Source organism: Lissotriton helveticus, chromosome 2_2, assembly GCF_964261635.1.
Source record: "Lissotriton helveticus chromosome 2_2, aLisHel1.1, whole genome shotgun sequence".
Classification (NCBI taxonomy): Eukaryota; Metazoa; Chordata; class Amphibia; order Caudata; family Salamandridae; genus Lissotriton; species Lissotriton helveticus.
In genome coordinates, this window is record NC_136060.1 from 514,738,638 (window position 1) to 514,756,174 (window position 17,537).

A 17,537-nucleotide genomic window follows, 5' to 3' on the forward strand; every position below is an offset into this window, starting at 1 on the left:
GTTGTAATGACAGCTGTGGTCCATACTGTGCTGTAGTTACAGCTGTGATGGAAGATGTCATCACTGCTGTGGTCACTGATGTAATGACAGCTGTGGTCCATACTGTGCTGGAGTTACAGCTGTGATGGAAGATTTCATCACTGCTGTGGTATCCGTTGTAAGGACAGCTGTGGTCCATACTGTGCTGCAGTTACAGCTGTGATGGAAGATGTCATCACTGCTGTGGTCACTGATGTAATGACAGCTGTGGTCCATACTGTGCTGGAGTTACAGCTGTGATGGAAGATGTCATCACTGCTGTGATATCTGTTGTAATGACAGCTGTGGTCCATACTGTGCTGCAGTTACAACTGTGGTGGAAGATGTCATCACTGCTGGGGTCCCTGTTGTAATGACAGCTGTGGTCCATACTGTGCTGTAGTTACAGCTGTGATGGAAGATGTCATCACTGCTGTGGTCCCTGTTGTAATGACAGCTGTGGTCCATACTGTGCTGCAGTTACAGCTGTGATGGAAGATGTCATCACTGCTGCGGTCCCTGTTGTAATGACAGCTGTGGTCCATACTGTGCTGCAGTTACAGCTGTGATGGAAGATGTCATCACTGCTGTGGTATCTGTTGTAATGACAGCTGTGGTCCATACTGTGCTGCAGTTACAGCTGTGCTGGAAGATGTCATCACTGCTGTGGTATCTGTTGTAAGGACAGCTGTGGTCCATACTGTGCTGCAGTTACAGCTGTGATGGAAGATGTCATCACTGCTGTGGTATCTGTTGTAATGACAGCTGTGGTCCATACTGTGCTGCAGTTACAGCTGTGATGGAAGATGTCATCACTGCTGGGGTCCCTGTTGTAATGACAGCTGTGGTCCATACTGTGTTGTAGTTACAGCTGTGATGGAAGATGTCATCACTGCTGTGGTCCCTGTTGTAATGACAGCTGTGGTCCATACTGTGCTGTAGTTACAGCTGTGTTGGAAGATGTCATCACTGCTGCGGTCACTGATGTAATGACAGCTGTGGTCCATACTGTGCTGTAGTTACAGCTGTGATGGAAGATGTCATCACTGCTGTGGTCCCTGTTGTAATGACAGCTGTGGTCCATACTGTGCTGTAGTTACCGCTGTGATGGAAGATGTCATCACTGCTGGGGTCCCTGTTGTAATGACAGCTGTGGTCCATACTGTGCTGCAGTTAAGCTGTGATGGAAGATGTCATCACTGCTGTGGTCCCTGTTGTAATGACAGCTGTGGTCCATACTGTGCTGTAGTTACAGCTGTGATGGAAGATGTCATCACTGCTGTGGTCCCGGTTGTAATGACAGCTGTGGTCCATACTGTGCTGCAGTTACAGCTGTGATGGAAGATGTCATCACTGCTGTGGTCCCGGTTGTAATGACAGCTGTGGTCCAAACTGTGCTGTAGTTACAGCTGTGATCGAGGATGTCATCAATGATGTGGTCCCTGTTGTAATGACAGCTGTGATCCATACTGTGCTGCAGTTACAGCTGTGATGGAAGATGTCATCACTGCTGTGGTCCCGGTTGTAATGACAGCTGTGGTCCAAACTGTGCTGTAGTTACAGCTGTGATCGAGGATGTCATCAATGATGTGGTCCCTGTTGTAATGACAGCTGTGATCCATACTGTGCTGCTGGTATAGCTGTGGTGGAAGATGTCATCACTACTGTGGTCCCGGTTATAATGACAGCTGTGGTCCATACTGTGCTGTAGTTACAGCTGTGATGGAAGATGTCATCACTGCTGTGGTCCCGGTTGTAATGACAGCTGTGGTCCATACTGTGCTGCAGTTACAACTGTGATGGAAGATGTCATCACTGCTGTGGTCACTGATGTAATGACAGCTGTGGTCCATACTGTGCTGGAGTTACAGCTGTGATGGAAGATGTCATCACTGCTGTGATATCTGTTGTAAGGACAGCTGTGGTCCATACTGTGCTGTAGTTACAGCTGTGATGGAAGATGTCATCACTGCTGTGGTCACTGATGTAATGACAGCTATGGTCCATACTGTGCTGTAGTTACAGCTGTGATGGAAGATGTCATCACTGCTGTGGTATCTGTTGTAATGACAGCTGTGGTCCATACTGTGCTGCAGTTACAGCTGTGCTGGAAGATGTCATCACTGCTGTGATATCTGTTGTAATGACAGCTGTGGTCCATACTGTGCTGCAGTTACAGCTGTGCTGGAAGATGTCATCACTGCTGTGGTCCATACTGTGCTGCTGGTATAGCTGTGGTGGAAGATGTCATCACTGCTGTGGTATCTGTTGTAATGACAGCTGTGGTCCATACTGTGCTGCAGTTACAGCTGTGCTGGAAGATGTCATCACTGCTGTGGTCCATACTGTGCTGCTGGTACAGCTGTGGTGGAAGATGTCATCACTGCTGTGGTCCCTGTTGTAATTACAGCTGTGGTCCATACTGTGCCACAGGTACAGCTGTGGTGGAAGATGTCATCGCTGCTGTGGTATCTGTTGTAATGACAGCTGTTGTCCATACTGTGCTGTAGTTACAGCTGTGCTGTAAGATGTCATCACTGCTGTGATATCTGTTGTAATGACAGCTGGGGTCCATACTGTGCTGCAGTTACAGCTGTGATGGAAGATGTCATCACTGCTGTGGTATCTGTTGTAATGACAGCTGTGGTCCATACTGTGCTGCAGTTACAGCTGTGATGGAAGATGTCATCACTGCTGTGGTCACTGATGTAATGACAGCTGTGGTCCATACTGTGCTGTAGTTACAGCTGTGATGGAAGATGTCATCACTGCTGTGATATCTGTTGTAAGGACAGCTGTGGGCCATACTGTGCTGTAGTTACAGCTGTGATGGAAGATGTCATCACTGCTGTGGTATCTGTTGTAATGACAGCTGTGGTCCATACTGTGTTGTAGTTACAGCTGTGATGGAAGATGTCATCACTGCTGTGATCCCGGTTGTAATGACAGCTGTGGTCCATACTGTGCTGCAGTTACAGCTGTGATGGAAGATGTCATCACTGCTGTGGTCACTGATGTAATGACAGCTGTGGTCCATACTGTGCTGGAGTTACAGCTGTGATGGAAGATGTCATCACTGCTGTGGTATCTGTTGTAATGACAGCTGTGGTCCATACTGTGCTGCAGTTACAACTGTGATGGAAGATGTCATCACTGCTGTGGTCACTGATGTAATGACAGCTGTGGTCCATACTGTGGTGGAGTTACAGCTGTGATGGAAGATGTCATCACTGCTGTGGTATCTGTTGTAATGACAGCTGTGGTCCATACTGTGCCACAGGTACAGCTGTGGTGGAAGATTTCATCGCTGCTGTGGTATCTGTTGTAATGACAGCTGTGGTCCATACTGTGCTGCAGTTACAACTGTGATGGAAGATGTCATCACTGCTGTGGTCACTGATGTAATGACAGCTGTGGTCCATACTGTGCTGGAGTTACAGCTGTGATGGAAGATGTCATCACTGCTGTGGTATCCGTTGTAAGAACAGCTGTGGTCCATACTGTGCTGCAGTTACAGCTGTGATGGAAGATGTCATCACTGCTGTGGTCACTGATGTAATGACAGCTGTGGTCCATACTGTGCTGGAGTTACAGCTGTGATGGAAGATGTCATCACTGCTGTGATATCTGTTGTAAGGACAGCTGTGGTCCATACTGTGCTGTAGTTACAGCTGTGATGGAAGATGTCATCACTGCTGTGGTATCTGTTGTAATGACAGCTGTGGTCCATACTGTGCTGAAGTTACAGCTGTGATGGAATATGTCATCACTGCTGGGGTCCCTGTTGTAATGACAGCTGTGGTCCATACTGTGTTGTAGTTACAGCTGTGATGGAAGATGTCATCACTGCTGTGGTCCCTGTTGTAATGACAGCTGTGGTCCATACTGTGCTGTAGTTACAGCTGTGTTGGAAGATGTCATCACTGCTGCGGTCACTGATGTAATGACAGCTGTGGTCCATACTCTGCTGCAGTTAAGCTGTGATGGAAGATGTCATCACTGCTGTGGTCCCTGTTGTAATGACAGCTGTGGTCCATACTGTGCTGTAGTTACCGCTGTGATGGAAGATGTCATCACTGCTGGGGTCCCTGTTGTAATGACAGCTGTGGTCCATACTGTGCTGTAGTTACAGCTGTGATGGAAGATGTCATCACTGCTGTGGTCCCGGTTGTAATGACAGCTGTGGTCCATACTGTGCTGCAGTTACAGCTGTGATGGAAGATGTCATCACTGCTGTGGTCCCGGTTGTAATGACAGCTGTGGTCCATACTGTGCTGTAGTTACAGCTGTGATGGAGGATGTCATCACTGCTGTGTCCCTGTTGTAATGACAGCTGTGGTCCATACTGTGCTGTAGTTACAGCTGTGATGGAGGATGTCATCAATGATGTGTTCCCTGTTGTAATGACAGCTGTGGTCCATACTGTGCTGTAGTTACAGCTGTGATGGAGGATGTCATCAATGATGTGGTCCCTGTTGTAATGACAGCTGTGGTCCATACTGTGCTGTAGTTACAGCTGTGATGGAAGATGTCATCACTGCTGTGTCCCTGTTGTAATGACAGCTGTGGTCCAAACTGTGCTGTAGTTACAGCTGTGATCGAGGATGTCATCAATGATGTGGTCCCTGTTGTAATGACAGCTGTGATCCATACTGTGCTGCTGGTATAGCTGTGGTGGAAGATGTCATCACTGCTGTGGTCCCGGTTATAATGACAGCTGTGGTCCATACTGTGCGGCAGTTACAACTGTGATGGAAGATGTCATCACTGCTGTGGTCACTGATGTAATGACAGCTGTGGTCCATACTGTGCTGGAGTTACAGCTGTGATGGAAGATGTCATCACTGCTGTGATATCTGTTGTAAGGACAGCTGTGGTCCATACTGTGCTGTAGTTACAGCTGTGATGGAAGATGTCATCACTGCTGTGGTCACTGATGTAATGACAGCTGTGGTCCATACTGTGCTGGAGTTACAGCTGTGCTGGAAGATGTCATCACTGCTGTGATATCTGTTGTAATGACAGCTGTGGTCCATACTGTGCTGCAGTTACAGCTGTGCTGGAAGATGTCATCACTGCTGTGGTCCATACTGTGCTGCTGGTACAGCTGTGGTGGAAGATGTCATCACTGCTGTGGTCCCTGTTGTAATGACAGCTGTGGTCCATACTGTGCTGCAGTTACAGCTGTGCTGGAAGATGTCATCACTGCTGTGGTCCATACTGTGCTGCAGTTACAGCTGTGATGGAAGATGTCATCACTGCTGTGGTCACTGATGTAATGACAGCTGTGGTCCATACTGTGCTGTAGTTACAGCTGTGATGGAAGATGTCATCACTGCTATGATATCTGTTGTAATGACAGCTGTGGTCCATACTGTGCTGCAGTTACAGCTGTGATGGAAGATGTCATCACTGCTGTGGTCACTGATGTAATGACAGCTGTGGTCCATACTGTGCTGTAGTTACAGCTGTGATGGAAGATGTCATCACTGCTGTGGTATCTGTTGTAATGACAGCTGTGGTCCATACTGTGCTGCAGTTACAGCTGTGATGGAAGATGTCATCACTGCTGTGGTCACTGATGTAATGACAGCTGTGGTCCATACTGTGCTGTAGTTACAGCTGTGATGGAAGATGTCATCACTGCTGTGGTATCTGTTGTAATGACAGCTGTGGTCCATACTGTGCTGCAGTTACAGCTGTGATGGAAGATGTCATCACTGTTGTGGTCCCTGTTGTAATGACAGCTGTGGTCTATACTGAGCCTAGTGGCAGCAGACATCACTGGTGGAATACCTGCCGTGCTTGTAGCTGTCGTTGCAGTTGTCGTTGCTGTGGTAGTAATGCCCATAGTCACAGCTGTTGTGGCTCCTCATGTGGTTCTTGTTGAGGTTGAGGTTATTGTGGCTGTTGTTGAGGTTTTGGTGGCAGCTGCCGTGGTCACAGCTGTGCTTTCTGTTCTGGTTAGTGCCTTCTCACAGCAGTTGTTGCATTTGATGCTGTGATCCCTGCTATGGTAGCCATTGTTGTTGGTGCTGTGCTCTCTAAGGTGGTTCCATATGTGATCACTACTCTTGTTTCTGCCCTGATGACTGTTGTTGTTGCCCTGTTGTCCCTGCCACAGCGTTACCTGTGGGCACTTGCTTGTTTCCTGCTGTGGTTAATGCTGGCATCCCTGCTGTGGTGGCAGATTTTGTTTTGTTCTTTTTATTATCCCTGCCCTGGTGGCATCTGTGGTCTGCCCTGGTGGCATCTGGGGTCTGCTCTGGTGGCATCTGGGGTCTGCCCCGGTGGCATCTGGGGTCTGCCCTGCTGGCATCTGTGGTCTGCCCTGGTGGCATCTGTGGTCTGCCCTGGTGGCATCTGTGGTCTGCCCTGGTGGCATCTGTGGTCTGCCCTGCTGGCATCTGTGGTCTGCCCTGCTGGCATCTGTGGTCTGCCCTGCTGGCATCTGTGGTCTGCCCTGCTGGCATCTGTGGTCTGCCCTGCTGGCATCAGTGGTCTGCCCTGGTGGTATCAGTGGTCTGCCCTGGTGGCATCTGTGGTCTGCCCTGGTGGCATCTGGGGTCTGCCCCGGTGGCATCTGTGGTCTGCCCCACTGGCATCTGGGGTCTGCCCCACTGGCATCTGTGGTCTGCCCTGCTGGCATCTGGGGTCTGCCCTGGTGGCATCTGTGGTCTGCCCTGGTGGCATCTGGGGTCTGCCCCGGTGGCATCTGTGGTCTGCCCCACTGGCATCTGGGGTCTGCCCCACTGGCATCTGTGGTCTGCCCTGCTGGCATCTGGGGTCTGCCCTGGTGGCATCTGTGGTCTGCCCTGGTGGCATCTGGGGTCTGCCGTGGTGGTATCTGGGGTCTGCCCCGGTGGCATCTGTGGTCTGCCCCACTGGCATCTGGGGTCTGCCCCACTGGCATCTGTGGTCTGCCCTGCTGGCATCTGTGGTCTGCCCTGCTGGCATCTGGGGTCTGCCCTGGTGGCATCTGTGGTCTGCCCTGGTGGCATCTGGGGTCTGCCGTGGTGGTATCTGGGGTCTGCCCCGGTGGCATCTGGGGTCTGCCCTGGTGGCATCTGTGGTCTGCCCCGGTGGCATCTGTGGTCTGCCCTGGTGGCATCTGGGGTCTGCCCCGGTGGCATCTGGGGTCTGCCCTGCTGGCATCTGTGGTCTGCCCTGCTGGCATCTGTGGTCTGCCCCGGTGGTATCTGGGGTCTGCCCCGGTGGCATCTGGGGTTGTTGCTGTGGTCTCTGCTCCTGCGGTGAGTCTGTGGTCACTGCTCCTGTGGTGAGTCTGTGGTCACTGCTCCTGCGGTGAGTCTGTGGTCTCTGCTCCTGTGGTGAGTCTGTGGTCTCTGCTGCTGCGGTGAGTCTGTGGTCACTGCTCCTGCGGTGAGTCTGTGGTCACTGCTCCTGTGGTGAGTCTGTGGTCACTGCTCCTGTGGTGAGTCTGTGGTCACTGCTCCTGTGGTGAGTCTGTGGTCACTGCTCCTGTGGTGAGTCTGTGGTCACTGCTCCTGTGGTGAGTCTGTGGTCACTGCTCCTGTGGTGAGTCTGTGGTCACTGCTCCTGTGGTGAGTCTGTGGTCACTGCTCCTGCGGTGAGTCTGTGGTCTCTGCTCCTGTGGTGAGTCTGTGGTCTCTGCTGCTGCGGTGAGTCTGTGGTCTCTGCTCCTGTGGTGAGTCTGTGGTCACTGCTCCTGCGGTGAGTCTGTGGTCACTGCTCCTGTGGTGAGTCTGTGGTCACTGCTCCTGTGGTGAGTCTGTGGTCACTGCTCCTGCGGTGAGTCTGTGGTCACTGCTCCTGTGGTGAGTCTGTGGTCACTGCTGCTGCGGTGAGTCTGTGGTCACTGCTCCTGTGGTGAGTCTGTGGTCTCTGCTGCTGCGGTGAGTCTGTGGTCTCTGCTGCTGCGGTGAGTCTGTGGTCACTGCTCCTGCGGTGAGTCTGTGGTCACTGCTCCTGTGGTGAGTCTGTGGTCACTGCTCCTGTGGTGAGTCTGTGGTCACTGCTCCTGTGGTGAGTCTGTGGTCACTGCTCCTGTGGTGAGTCTGTGGTCACTGCTCCTGTGGTGAGTCTGTGGTCACTGCTCCTGTGGTGAGTCTGTGGTCACTGCTCCTGTGGTGAGTCTGTGGTCACTGCTCCTGCGGTGAGTCTGTGGTCTCTGCTCCTGTGGTGAGTCTGTGGTCTCTGCTGCTGCGGTGAGTCTGTGGTCTCTGCTGCTGCGGTGAGTCTGTGGTCTCTGCTCCTGTGGTGAGTCTGTGGTCACTGCTCCTGCGGTGAGTCTGTGGTCACTGCTCCTGTGGTGAGTCTGTGGTCACTGCTCCTGCGGTGAGTCTGTGGTCACTGCTCCTGTGGTGAGTCTGTGGTCACTGCTGCTGCGGTGAGTCTGTGGTCACTGCTCCTGTGGTGAGTCTGTGGTCTCTGCTGCTGCGGTGAGTCTGTGGTCACTGCTCCTGTGGTGAGTCTGTGGTCACTGCTGCTGTGGTGAGTCTGTGGTCACTGCTCCTGTGGTGAGTCTGTGGTCTCTGCTCCTGTGGTGAGTCTGTGGTCTCTGCTCCTGTGGTGAGTCTGTGGTCACTGCTCCTGTGGTGAGTCTGTGGTCTCTGCTGCTGTGGTGAGTCTGTGGTCTCTGCTGCTGCAGTGAGTCTGTGGTCTCTGCTGCTGCAGTGAGTCTGTGGTCACTGCTCCTGCGGTGAGTCTGTGGTCACTGCTCCTGCGGTGAGTCTGTGGTCACTGCTCCTGCGGTGAGTCTGTGGTCACCGTTGTAGTGACAGCTTTGCTGCTAAAGTTTCTCTGATGTTTTATGTCACAGATACCAATGGTGTCCGCATTTCATTCAGGAAAGAAGCACAGGGCAATGGTAGAAGAGAATACTTTTTCAACCCCCTCTGCACACACAGAGGGAACTGAGTCATTCCTTTAGTCAGCACTGAAAAGCCCTCCCTTATTCTTTTATTTGTAATCACATGAGCTCTGCAAGCATCTTAAGCAGCTACTGGTCGGATCTAAAGAACAACTGTGGGGGGGGGGGTGGTTGGTATCATCCACTTCCCCCCAATTGCACAAATACATGCAGAGAGCTGCCCAGCCAGCCCCTCGACTCCTTACAAAGGATGTTTTACATAAAATATACAAAAAGAAACCAGAGCGAGCATGGCTAACACATATCTTAAGGGTATCCCTCACAGTGAGTGTGAGAAAACACCTTTAGGTTTTCTTTAAAGACCCCTGTCCCACCAGCAGAGTTGGTGGCAGGCTTCTTCAGGGGGTCCCACGCCAGACACCTCGCGCATCACGGGTGGGCTTCAAGGCCTGATTAGAGTGGAGCTGGGTCTCATTTGGCAGTGATTCTTTTCCTTCAGAAGAGATGAAGGGGTGAATTAAAGTTGCCTCACATGGTGTATTCTTAATAATGGTACCCTTAGACGAGCTTAGAATCAGTGGTGGGTGTGTGGCATGGAATCAGTGACCTCTCGCATCCTAAAGAGGTCGACACGTTTCGGCCATGCCATCAATGCCCCTCAGTGTGACGGACAGCCTGCAGGTATCTGGCAGCAGGGCTCGCTCCACTTTGTTTTTTAATATTATGTTGGGAAGGTGAGTGAACTTTCTCTCTTCTCACCCTCCCCTTTGTTATTTAGCTTACACAAAATATAATCATGGAACCTATTTCTTTGCCATGTACTTGTGCTGAGGCCTTGTGTATTGTTGGGGATGGAAGTGGGAAATCGTGATACATGGAATTAAACATGGAATCATCTCTTTGTGTGCATCAGACCATGTCTCGAGCCGCCTTCTCCAAGTCCAGGCTGGATAAGTCTCGGGCCCCCCTCCCAGTCCTGATGCCGGCCCCCCCGGTCTCCGTGGATATCGTGCCCGGGCGCCTGACCGAGTCCGACTGGAGCTCACTGGTGGAGCGGGAGGATGGGGACGAGCATGTCTGTGACATCATCGAGGACCTGCTGACCCGCATCATGGACCAGTGCTTCGCAACATACCTGGAGAAACAGGTGAGAGGGGATCTCCAGGGACTCCTATCGCGACACGACTATGATGAGGCGCGACATTCATGGTCGGGACAGATGCTGTCCACATGGCGTCTGTTCTGGAGGAATAGACATACCCCATTCTCTTACCAATGAGTCCTCTGAATTCTATTTCAGAATTGTTTTGTTAAAAATAGTACTAATGTGGATTTTCGCCTTTTTATAACAATAATTTTTAAACAAGCATTTACAATGCAATGGTCTCGGCATTATTAAAGGTAGAGCTATTGGCATTGCTCATTACTTTTTTTTTTTTTAATCATAAATAAATGGTATTGTCATTTACATTGCCAATAGCTTAATCGTTAAATAAATGGCATTGTCATTTACAGTGCCAATAGCTTAATAGCTCGCAAATGCATGACCTATTGCATTTACACCCACACAGAGCCCCACACACAAAGACACCCACACACACATACAGAGCCACACACACAGAGCCCCACACACACACACAGAGCCCCACACACACACAGAGCCCCCCCCACACACAGAGCCCCCCCACACACACAGAGCCCCCCCACACACACAGAGCCCCCCCACACACACAGAGCCCCCCCCACACACACAGAGCCCCCCCCACACACACAGAGCCCCCACACACACACACAGAGCCCCCCCACACACACACCCAGAGCCACCCACACACACACCCAGAGCCACACACACACACACCCAGAGCCACACACAGGAGAGCAAGCACAGCGAGGGGGCAGGGAAGCAAGCACAGTGAGGGGGCAGGGAAGCAAGCACAGCGAGGGGGCAGGGGAACCAGGGGGCAGGGGAGCAAGCACAGCCAGGGGGCAGGGAAGCAAGCACAGCCAGGGGGCAGGGAAGCAAGCACAGCCAGGGGGCAGGGAAGCAAGCACAGCCAGGGGGCAGGGAAACAAGCACAGCCAGGGGGCAGGGAAGCCAGCACATCCAGGGGGCAGGGAAGCAAGCACAGCCAGGGGGCAAGGAAGCAAGCACAGCCATGGGGCAGGGAAGCAAGCACAGCCAGGGGGCTGGGAAGCAAGCACAGCTAGGGAAGCAAGCACAGCCAGGGGGCAGGAGAGCAAGCACAGCCAGGGGGCAGGAGAGCAAGCACAGCCAGGGGGGCAGGGAAGCAAGCACAGCCAGGGGGGGCAGGGAAGCAAGCACAGCGAGGGGGCAGGGAAGCAAGCACAGCCAGGGGGCAGGGAGACAGGGGGGCAGGGAAGCAAGCACAGCCAGGGGGGCAGGGAAGCAAGCACAGCCAGGGGGCAGGGAAGCAAGCACAGCCAGGGGGCAGGGAAGCAAGCACAACAAGGGGGGCAGGGAAGCAAGCACAGCCAGGGGGCAGGGAAGCAAGCACAACAAGGGGGGCAGGGAAGCAAGCACAGCCAGTGGGTAGGGAAGCAAGCACAGCAAGGGGGGCAGGGAAGCAAGCACAGCCAGGGGGCAGGGAAGCAAGCACAGCCAGGGGGCAGGGAAGCAAGCACAGCCAGGGGGCAGGGAAGCAAGCACAGCCAGGGGGACAGGGAAGCAAGAGCACTGGCATTAGGATAGATTTACTGCTGTGGTCGTTATTTCATCCATTTTAGACCTTCTGTATTCGTAGTTTACTTCCCGCCCACCCCAATGCCCTGCGCCAGTTACCTGTTGAGCTCTTCCAGTGTGAGGCGGTGGCATGAAAGTCATGGAGGAGGCCTCGGGGAACCGGAACCCAAGCCCCAGTGCTCCTCTCTGCTTCCGAGTCGGGGCTTGTTCGGGCCAATGCCAAGCTTTGCCTGGTTCCCAAAATCGGATGTCAGCCATACACCAGGGCCGGGTGGGTCGGCGGAAGGCTGGTTATAGGCTATGGCTTCTGCGGTGAGGTCCGGGGCATAGACGCTTGCGCCAAGGGAATCATGGGGAGGCCATGGTTGGCCCGGGCGACTTCTTAGGCCGATTGCCGGCCTGTGCCCGCCTGCATCGAGTTAGGCAGCGTAGTTTACTTCCCGCCCACCCCAATGCCCTGCGCCAGTTACCTGTTGAGCTCTTCCAGTGCCCAGGAGCCTTGGTAGGCTCTGCTGCCAAATGCTGCCCCAGGCGCCCACACTCACCGGCTGCTATGGCGGGGACTCTGCTTGTCGTGGCGGGGCTCTCTGGTGCTGCGGCCGGACCTTCCCTCCCGCTCCGGTGCGGAGCCCGAAGACGCGCTGGGTCCTGCGGAGGCGGGGTGGGCTCCCGTCCTCCTTCCGGCTTCTCCTTCCGGTGTGGTGCGGCCTCCGTACGCCTCGAGCGTATGCGGGACAAAGGGGCAATGCGGGCCTTAGTACGCCTCAAGCGTACGCTGCATAGGGACCCAGGGCGCTTTTGTATGCTTTTAGCGTACGGAGCGTACTCTGAGGTACGCTGCAGGCTGGTGCGGCTGGGTGCGGTTCCGTCCAAATGAGGGGTGGGCACCCTCGAGGCCGCAAGCTAGCGGGCAGTGCCGGGTGGGCACCGGCTTGGGACAAAGGGGCAATGTGGGCCTTAGTACGCCTCAAGCGTACGCTGCATAGGGACCCGGGCGCATTTGTACGCTTCTAGCGTACGGAGCGTACTCCGAGATACGCTGCAGGCTGGTGCGGCTGGGTGCGGTTCCGTCCAAATGAGGGGTGGGCACCCTCGAGGCCGCAAGCTAGCGGGCAATGCCGGGTGGGCACCGGCTTGGGACAAAGGGGCAATGCGGGCCTTAGTACGCCTCAAGCGTACGCTGCATAGGGACCCAGGCGGTTTTGTACGCTTCTAGCGTACGGAGTGTACTCCGAGGTACGCTGCAGGCTGGTGCGGCTGGGTGCGGTTCCGTCCAAATGAGGGGTGGACACCCTCGAGGCCGCAAACTAGCGGGCAATGCCGGGTGGGCACCGGCTTTTAGCAAATAAAGCGCTCCCTGCGCTAGAGGTTATAAGAGAGCCATCTCAACAGAGGCTCTGTGCTCCAACCGGGCCTCCCATGTCACAACAAAAACAAGAAAAACAAGCAGAGCGCAACACCAGCAGACACGCAGTACCCGGGATTTAACCAAAATGGCGGCCGCAAAGCTCCGAAAATTTCGGATTCGGAGGTGTGTTTAGGCGTTCTGAGTGACGGGTGACGTCACAGGGCGAAAGAACGCCCAAAACACGCCCCCGAATCCGAAAGAGACGGGGCTTGTTTGGAGTGACTCCCTTCTCCTCCAATGGCTGGCCTCGGTTTAGGAAGCCAGCCAATGGAGGAGAGGTGGAGGAGAGAGGCGGGTTCAAGCCCCGTAATCAAAATCATTAAATCTCCGACCTTAGACTGCGCAAGCGCAGCCTTTAGGTCCGAGACCTAAAAACGGAGCCCCTCTCCCCATACTCCCCCCCCCCCCCCACTCCCTCCCCGGTATGGGTAGAATATCATAAAACCGTACAAATTCATTTTAACACATCAATTGGAAAGAGAGCAGAGTGAGATCAGCTGTAACAAAGCACAATTATCAACTACAAACCATTAAATAAAGTGCAACGCGTGGAATAAATAAAATGATGGAACTGACATGAATAATAATTGACTGGGGTAAAAACCATAAGTAGTTCGGCACAAGATGTTAACAACAGACCATTCTTCAAATTGCAAGGGTGCAAAAACAGATAGAATTGCAAGGCTAACAGTAATAAATATTAAGAGTACTCCACACTTTGCACGTGACCTTACCCTGGCCTTCTGTCACAATAATGCGGTTCAAATGCTCTATACCTTGAGGCAAACCAAAAATGGACCTACGTCTGTTATATAAAGTGCAAGGTGCAGATAAAGAAGGGAGAGCCAGGGCAATCCCTCCTACTATTTCAAACCCCCTCAAATTTCAAATCTAGATAAGGGCGCCCATATTAGCGGTCCTTTTTAGGTCTTGGCCTGCGTAGGCTGCACTTGCGCAGTCTCGCTGGCGAGATCTTATGTTTTTCAGTGTGGGGCTTGGACCCGCCCCTCTTCTCCATTGGCTGGCTTCCTAAACGGAGGCCAGCCATTGGAGGAGAGGGGCGTCTGTCCATTTAAGCCCCGTCTTTTTGGGATTCGGGGGTGTGTTTTTTAGTTTCTTTCTCTCCTCTTCCCATTGGCTTGAATTTTACATTCCAGCCAATGGGAAGAGGAGAGAAAGAAAAACACGCCCCGAATCCAAAAATGACGGGGCGTTTCTCTGAGGTATTTCTGCTTGACCTCAGAGAAACATGGCGGTGTTTGACTCTTGTGCTCATGGCATCGTGTGAATCTTCAGTTTAGCCGCCTCCTCTGCCCTCCTGACGGCTTGTTTTTTAATTCAATGATGAACTATACTCGAAGAGGAACCTCCTACTCATAAGATGGTCTGTCTGTGCGCTCGAGGCCTCCGCCCACCCTTCCTGCAGTTTTGCTTGCACTTTCTTCGGCGCACCAGTCCCTTTTCTATGTTGGCGCTGCATTGAAGGACACAGTCAGCAGCTGGATCTGACGTCACCTCCCTGGGCGCCGCAGCTTTCAGTGTTAGTGTGAACACCGGGGCATGGCCACAAACTTGGTGCCACGTCAGGGCTAAAGCTGGGGCGGCAGAACACTGACATGAACCCGGCACACAACGAGCATCCGTGAGTGCAGCAGCCGCAGCCATGGAAGCCCGCTACAATCTGAAGAGCCTCGGTAAGGATAAGCAAAGCCCCTCCCTCTCGCTCATTGTGAGCCTGGCTGGGGGGCAGCTGCCCTTGTCACCCAACCACCGCCCTGATAGGAAGTGCTGATAGGCTGACCTTAGGCCACTAGGAATAGGGAGTATGGGACAAAACAGGATGTAAAGCGCTATCGCCCCTTATCTGGATGTACCTCTTGAAGAGATGAACGCTGTACCCCACCACCCCACCTATGATATGTTGTGAAGTTTCATCTTCTCTTTTCATCTCATTCACGAAGTAAAATAACACCCCTCGCTGGCCCCCCAAATTAGAGGTAGAGCCCTTAGCGACAGCCTTGAGGAGACATGGTTCCAAATCAGATATTACTCACTTTCAGATAGTACTCCCTTTCATCAGATCACTTACTGCAATCACGAGTTATAGTCCTCTCCATAACCAGTACTACGTTATAGATTCGCAGACCCCTTATCAACCTTCACCCTGCAAACCTTTCAAGACCAACATGAGGTTGATATTTTGCTTGAATTTCTGAAAACCTTCGTTGAGTCGACACCCCTACCCACCCCGATGGGCACTTTGAACTAGTGGCATATTAAATATGTCTACCATATGTATGTACGCAGTATCCAGCCCCGGGTTTTACTCAACAATTAATTGTCTCAAGCGTTTGGCCAGTTTTGTTCAATAGCAGCAACCCAAAGTCTCGGACTGGATACGTTGTGTTTATGCAATGGGGCCATGTTACATTTTATAAAGACTTGTATAAATCAAGCTTTTCCATATACCAATCGGACTTAACTTTTATTTTAAAGAACTATCAAGCAGTGTAGGGATTGTTAACACTGCACACAATGCAGTGGATACGTATTTCCCACATGTGACGTCTCCATTTTCCGCTGAGAACGTGAACATACAGGTGATAATCCCACTCAGTTAAATTAGCAAATCCTCACGCAACAGACTACGTATTGTGTTTTCCTTAACACATCTAATAGCCACAATATAAACAGTAAACATGCATGGAATCTTGAAACGGAGCACGTGAAATACCTGGAGTACGTTTTTTTTTCTTTCAGAAAACAGTTACTGTTATATCATCATATGTCTAGACCGTGGGAAACTAAAACAATTCTTTCTTTCAGAGCCACGGATTTAATTGCTGTTTCTATTCTTTTAAAATTCGAGATTTGCCAGATGGCTTGTTTTCTGTGTGTGTGTGTGGCTCTGTGTGTGGCTCTGTGTGTGTCTGTGTGTGTGCGTGTGTGTGTGTGTGTGTGTGTGTGTGTGGCTCTATGTGTGTGTGTGGCTCTGTGTGTGGCTCTCTGTGTGTGTGTGTGGCTCTGTGTGTGTGTGTGGCTCTGTGTGTGTGTGTGGCTCTGTGTGGCTCTGTGTGTGTGTGTGTGACTGTGTGTGTGGGTGGCTCTATGTGTGTGTGGGACTCTGTGTGTGTGTGTGTGTGTGTGTGTGGCTCTGTGTGTGTGGGGGGCTCTGTGTGTGTGTGTGGCTCTGTGTGTGTGTGTGTGTGTGTGGCTCTGTGTGTGGCTCTGTGTGTGTGGGGGACTCTGTGTGTGGCTCTGTGTGTGTGTGTGTGGCTCTGTGTGTGTGTGTGCAAATGCAATAGGTATCGCATTTGCGAGAGATTAAGCTATTGGCATTGTAAATGACAATGCCATTTATTTATCTGTTTTCAAAACCAACACATAAATAACAATTTTGTCATTTACAATGCCAATAGCTCTAACTTTTGCAAAGGCGAGACCGTTGCATTGTAAATGCTTGTTTCTTTGTTTTAACACCCTTTCTGGCATAGAGTGATTTCTCTAGACTGGAAATAGCTAATAGGCGGCAAGCCAATGTTGGAACTGTGGAGGTTCTGGATCTAGCCATGCTGTAGCTAATACCAGTCTGAAAATTGTCATAGAGACCGCACTAAAATAATCTATCGCCGGGGTCAGTTATCATCTGCAACTCCAAACTAGATCACCTTTGGAATCAATGCAACCTGAATATCTAGCTTGGTGCGGAAAAAGTTCTTGATTTTATTCTTTGAATGGTTCAAAGAAGAACGTGTTGCTAACGTATGCACAATATCGGCACTAAAAGTGGAACAACGCTGGCACTTAGTACCCTTGGTATATTTGTTTTACACTTCAGGCAGATCGCTTCTGTCCGTAGGAATATATAAAATAGACAACCATTGGTGCAGGGTGGGGCAAAATACCCACACCCTGATGAAATTGCCATGAGTTCCCCCTTGCAATGAAACATGTCGGCTTTTAAATGAGCAGACACACAGCACGGAATGAATGTATATAGCCAGTGTGGTCTAGCTCGGTTTTAATTGTGAAGGGCGGTGTTTCAGCCTGGATCCCGCCTGCCCCTATAGGGTTGATACTGCCGCACACTTGGACAAACTATCTGGTGCATAGGCTGCACTCGATACCACACCTAGCACCTTGTATTTTGTCTTTTTCTTCTTGTCTTACTTTATCACAGTTTATGTAATGCTGATGATGAGAACCTGAGGATGCAGGCGAGTACCAACCTGCTCACTCCCATGGTGTTACTTCTGTGAGGAACCGCCAACCTTTTCTCACCCTTTTATCTTTTCATTTTTGTTCATATGAGCTTGGTCATATCACACCAGGGGGTGGGTTTGACAGTGGGAGACTTAAACTAATTACCACAACAGAGTTTTTATAACACATTTTTAAACAGAATGGTGATCCAGGTCCTTCCTGCACAGACGATATAGGGTTAACGGCTGGTCCAACACATTAACAGCTAGATTCATGAAAGGGCCGTTTTGCGAGCCTTTAATAGCGATTCATAAGGAATCGCTATTAAGGACTTGCAAAACGGGATTCATGTA

At 51.7% G+C, this 17,537-nt stretch overlaps 1 protein-coding gene across 3 annotated transcripts in view; it reads left to right on the plus strand.

Annotated features, from left to right (window-relative positions):
* The window catches only part of C2_2H2orf81 (chromosome 2_2 C2orf81 homolog), a 312,984-nt gene that overhangs the window by 229,067 nt on the left and 66,380 nt on the right, over positions 1-17,537 (plus strand). For all 3 annotated transcript variants that reach the window (XM_078679076.1, XM_078679075.1, XM_078679074.1), the window contains one exon: positions 9,786-10,019. In XM_078679076.1, the coding sequence (XP_078535202.1) occupies positions 9,789-10,019 (231 nt within the window). In that variant the 5' untranslated portion in view covers positions 9,786-9,788. The remainder of the gene's footprint in view (positions 1-9,785; positions 10,020-17,537) is intronic.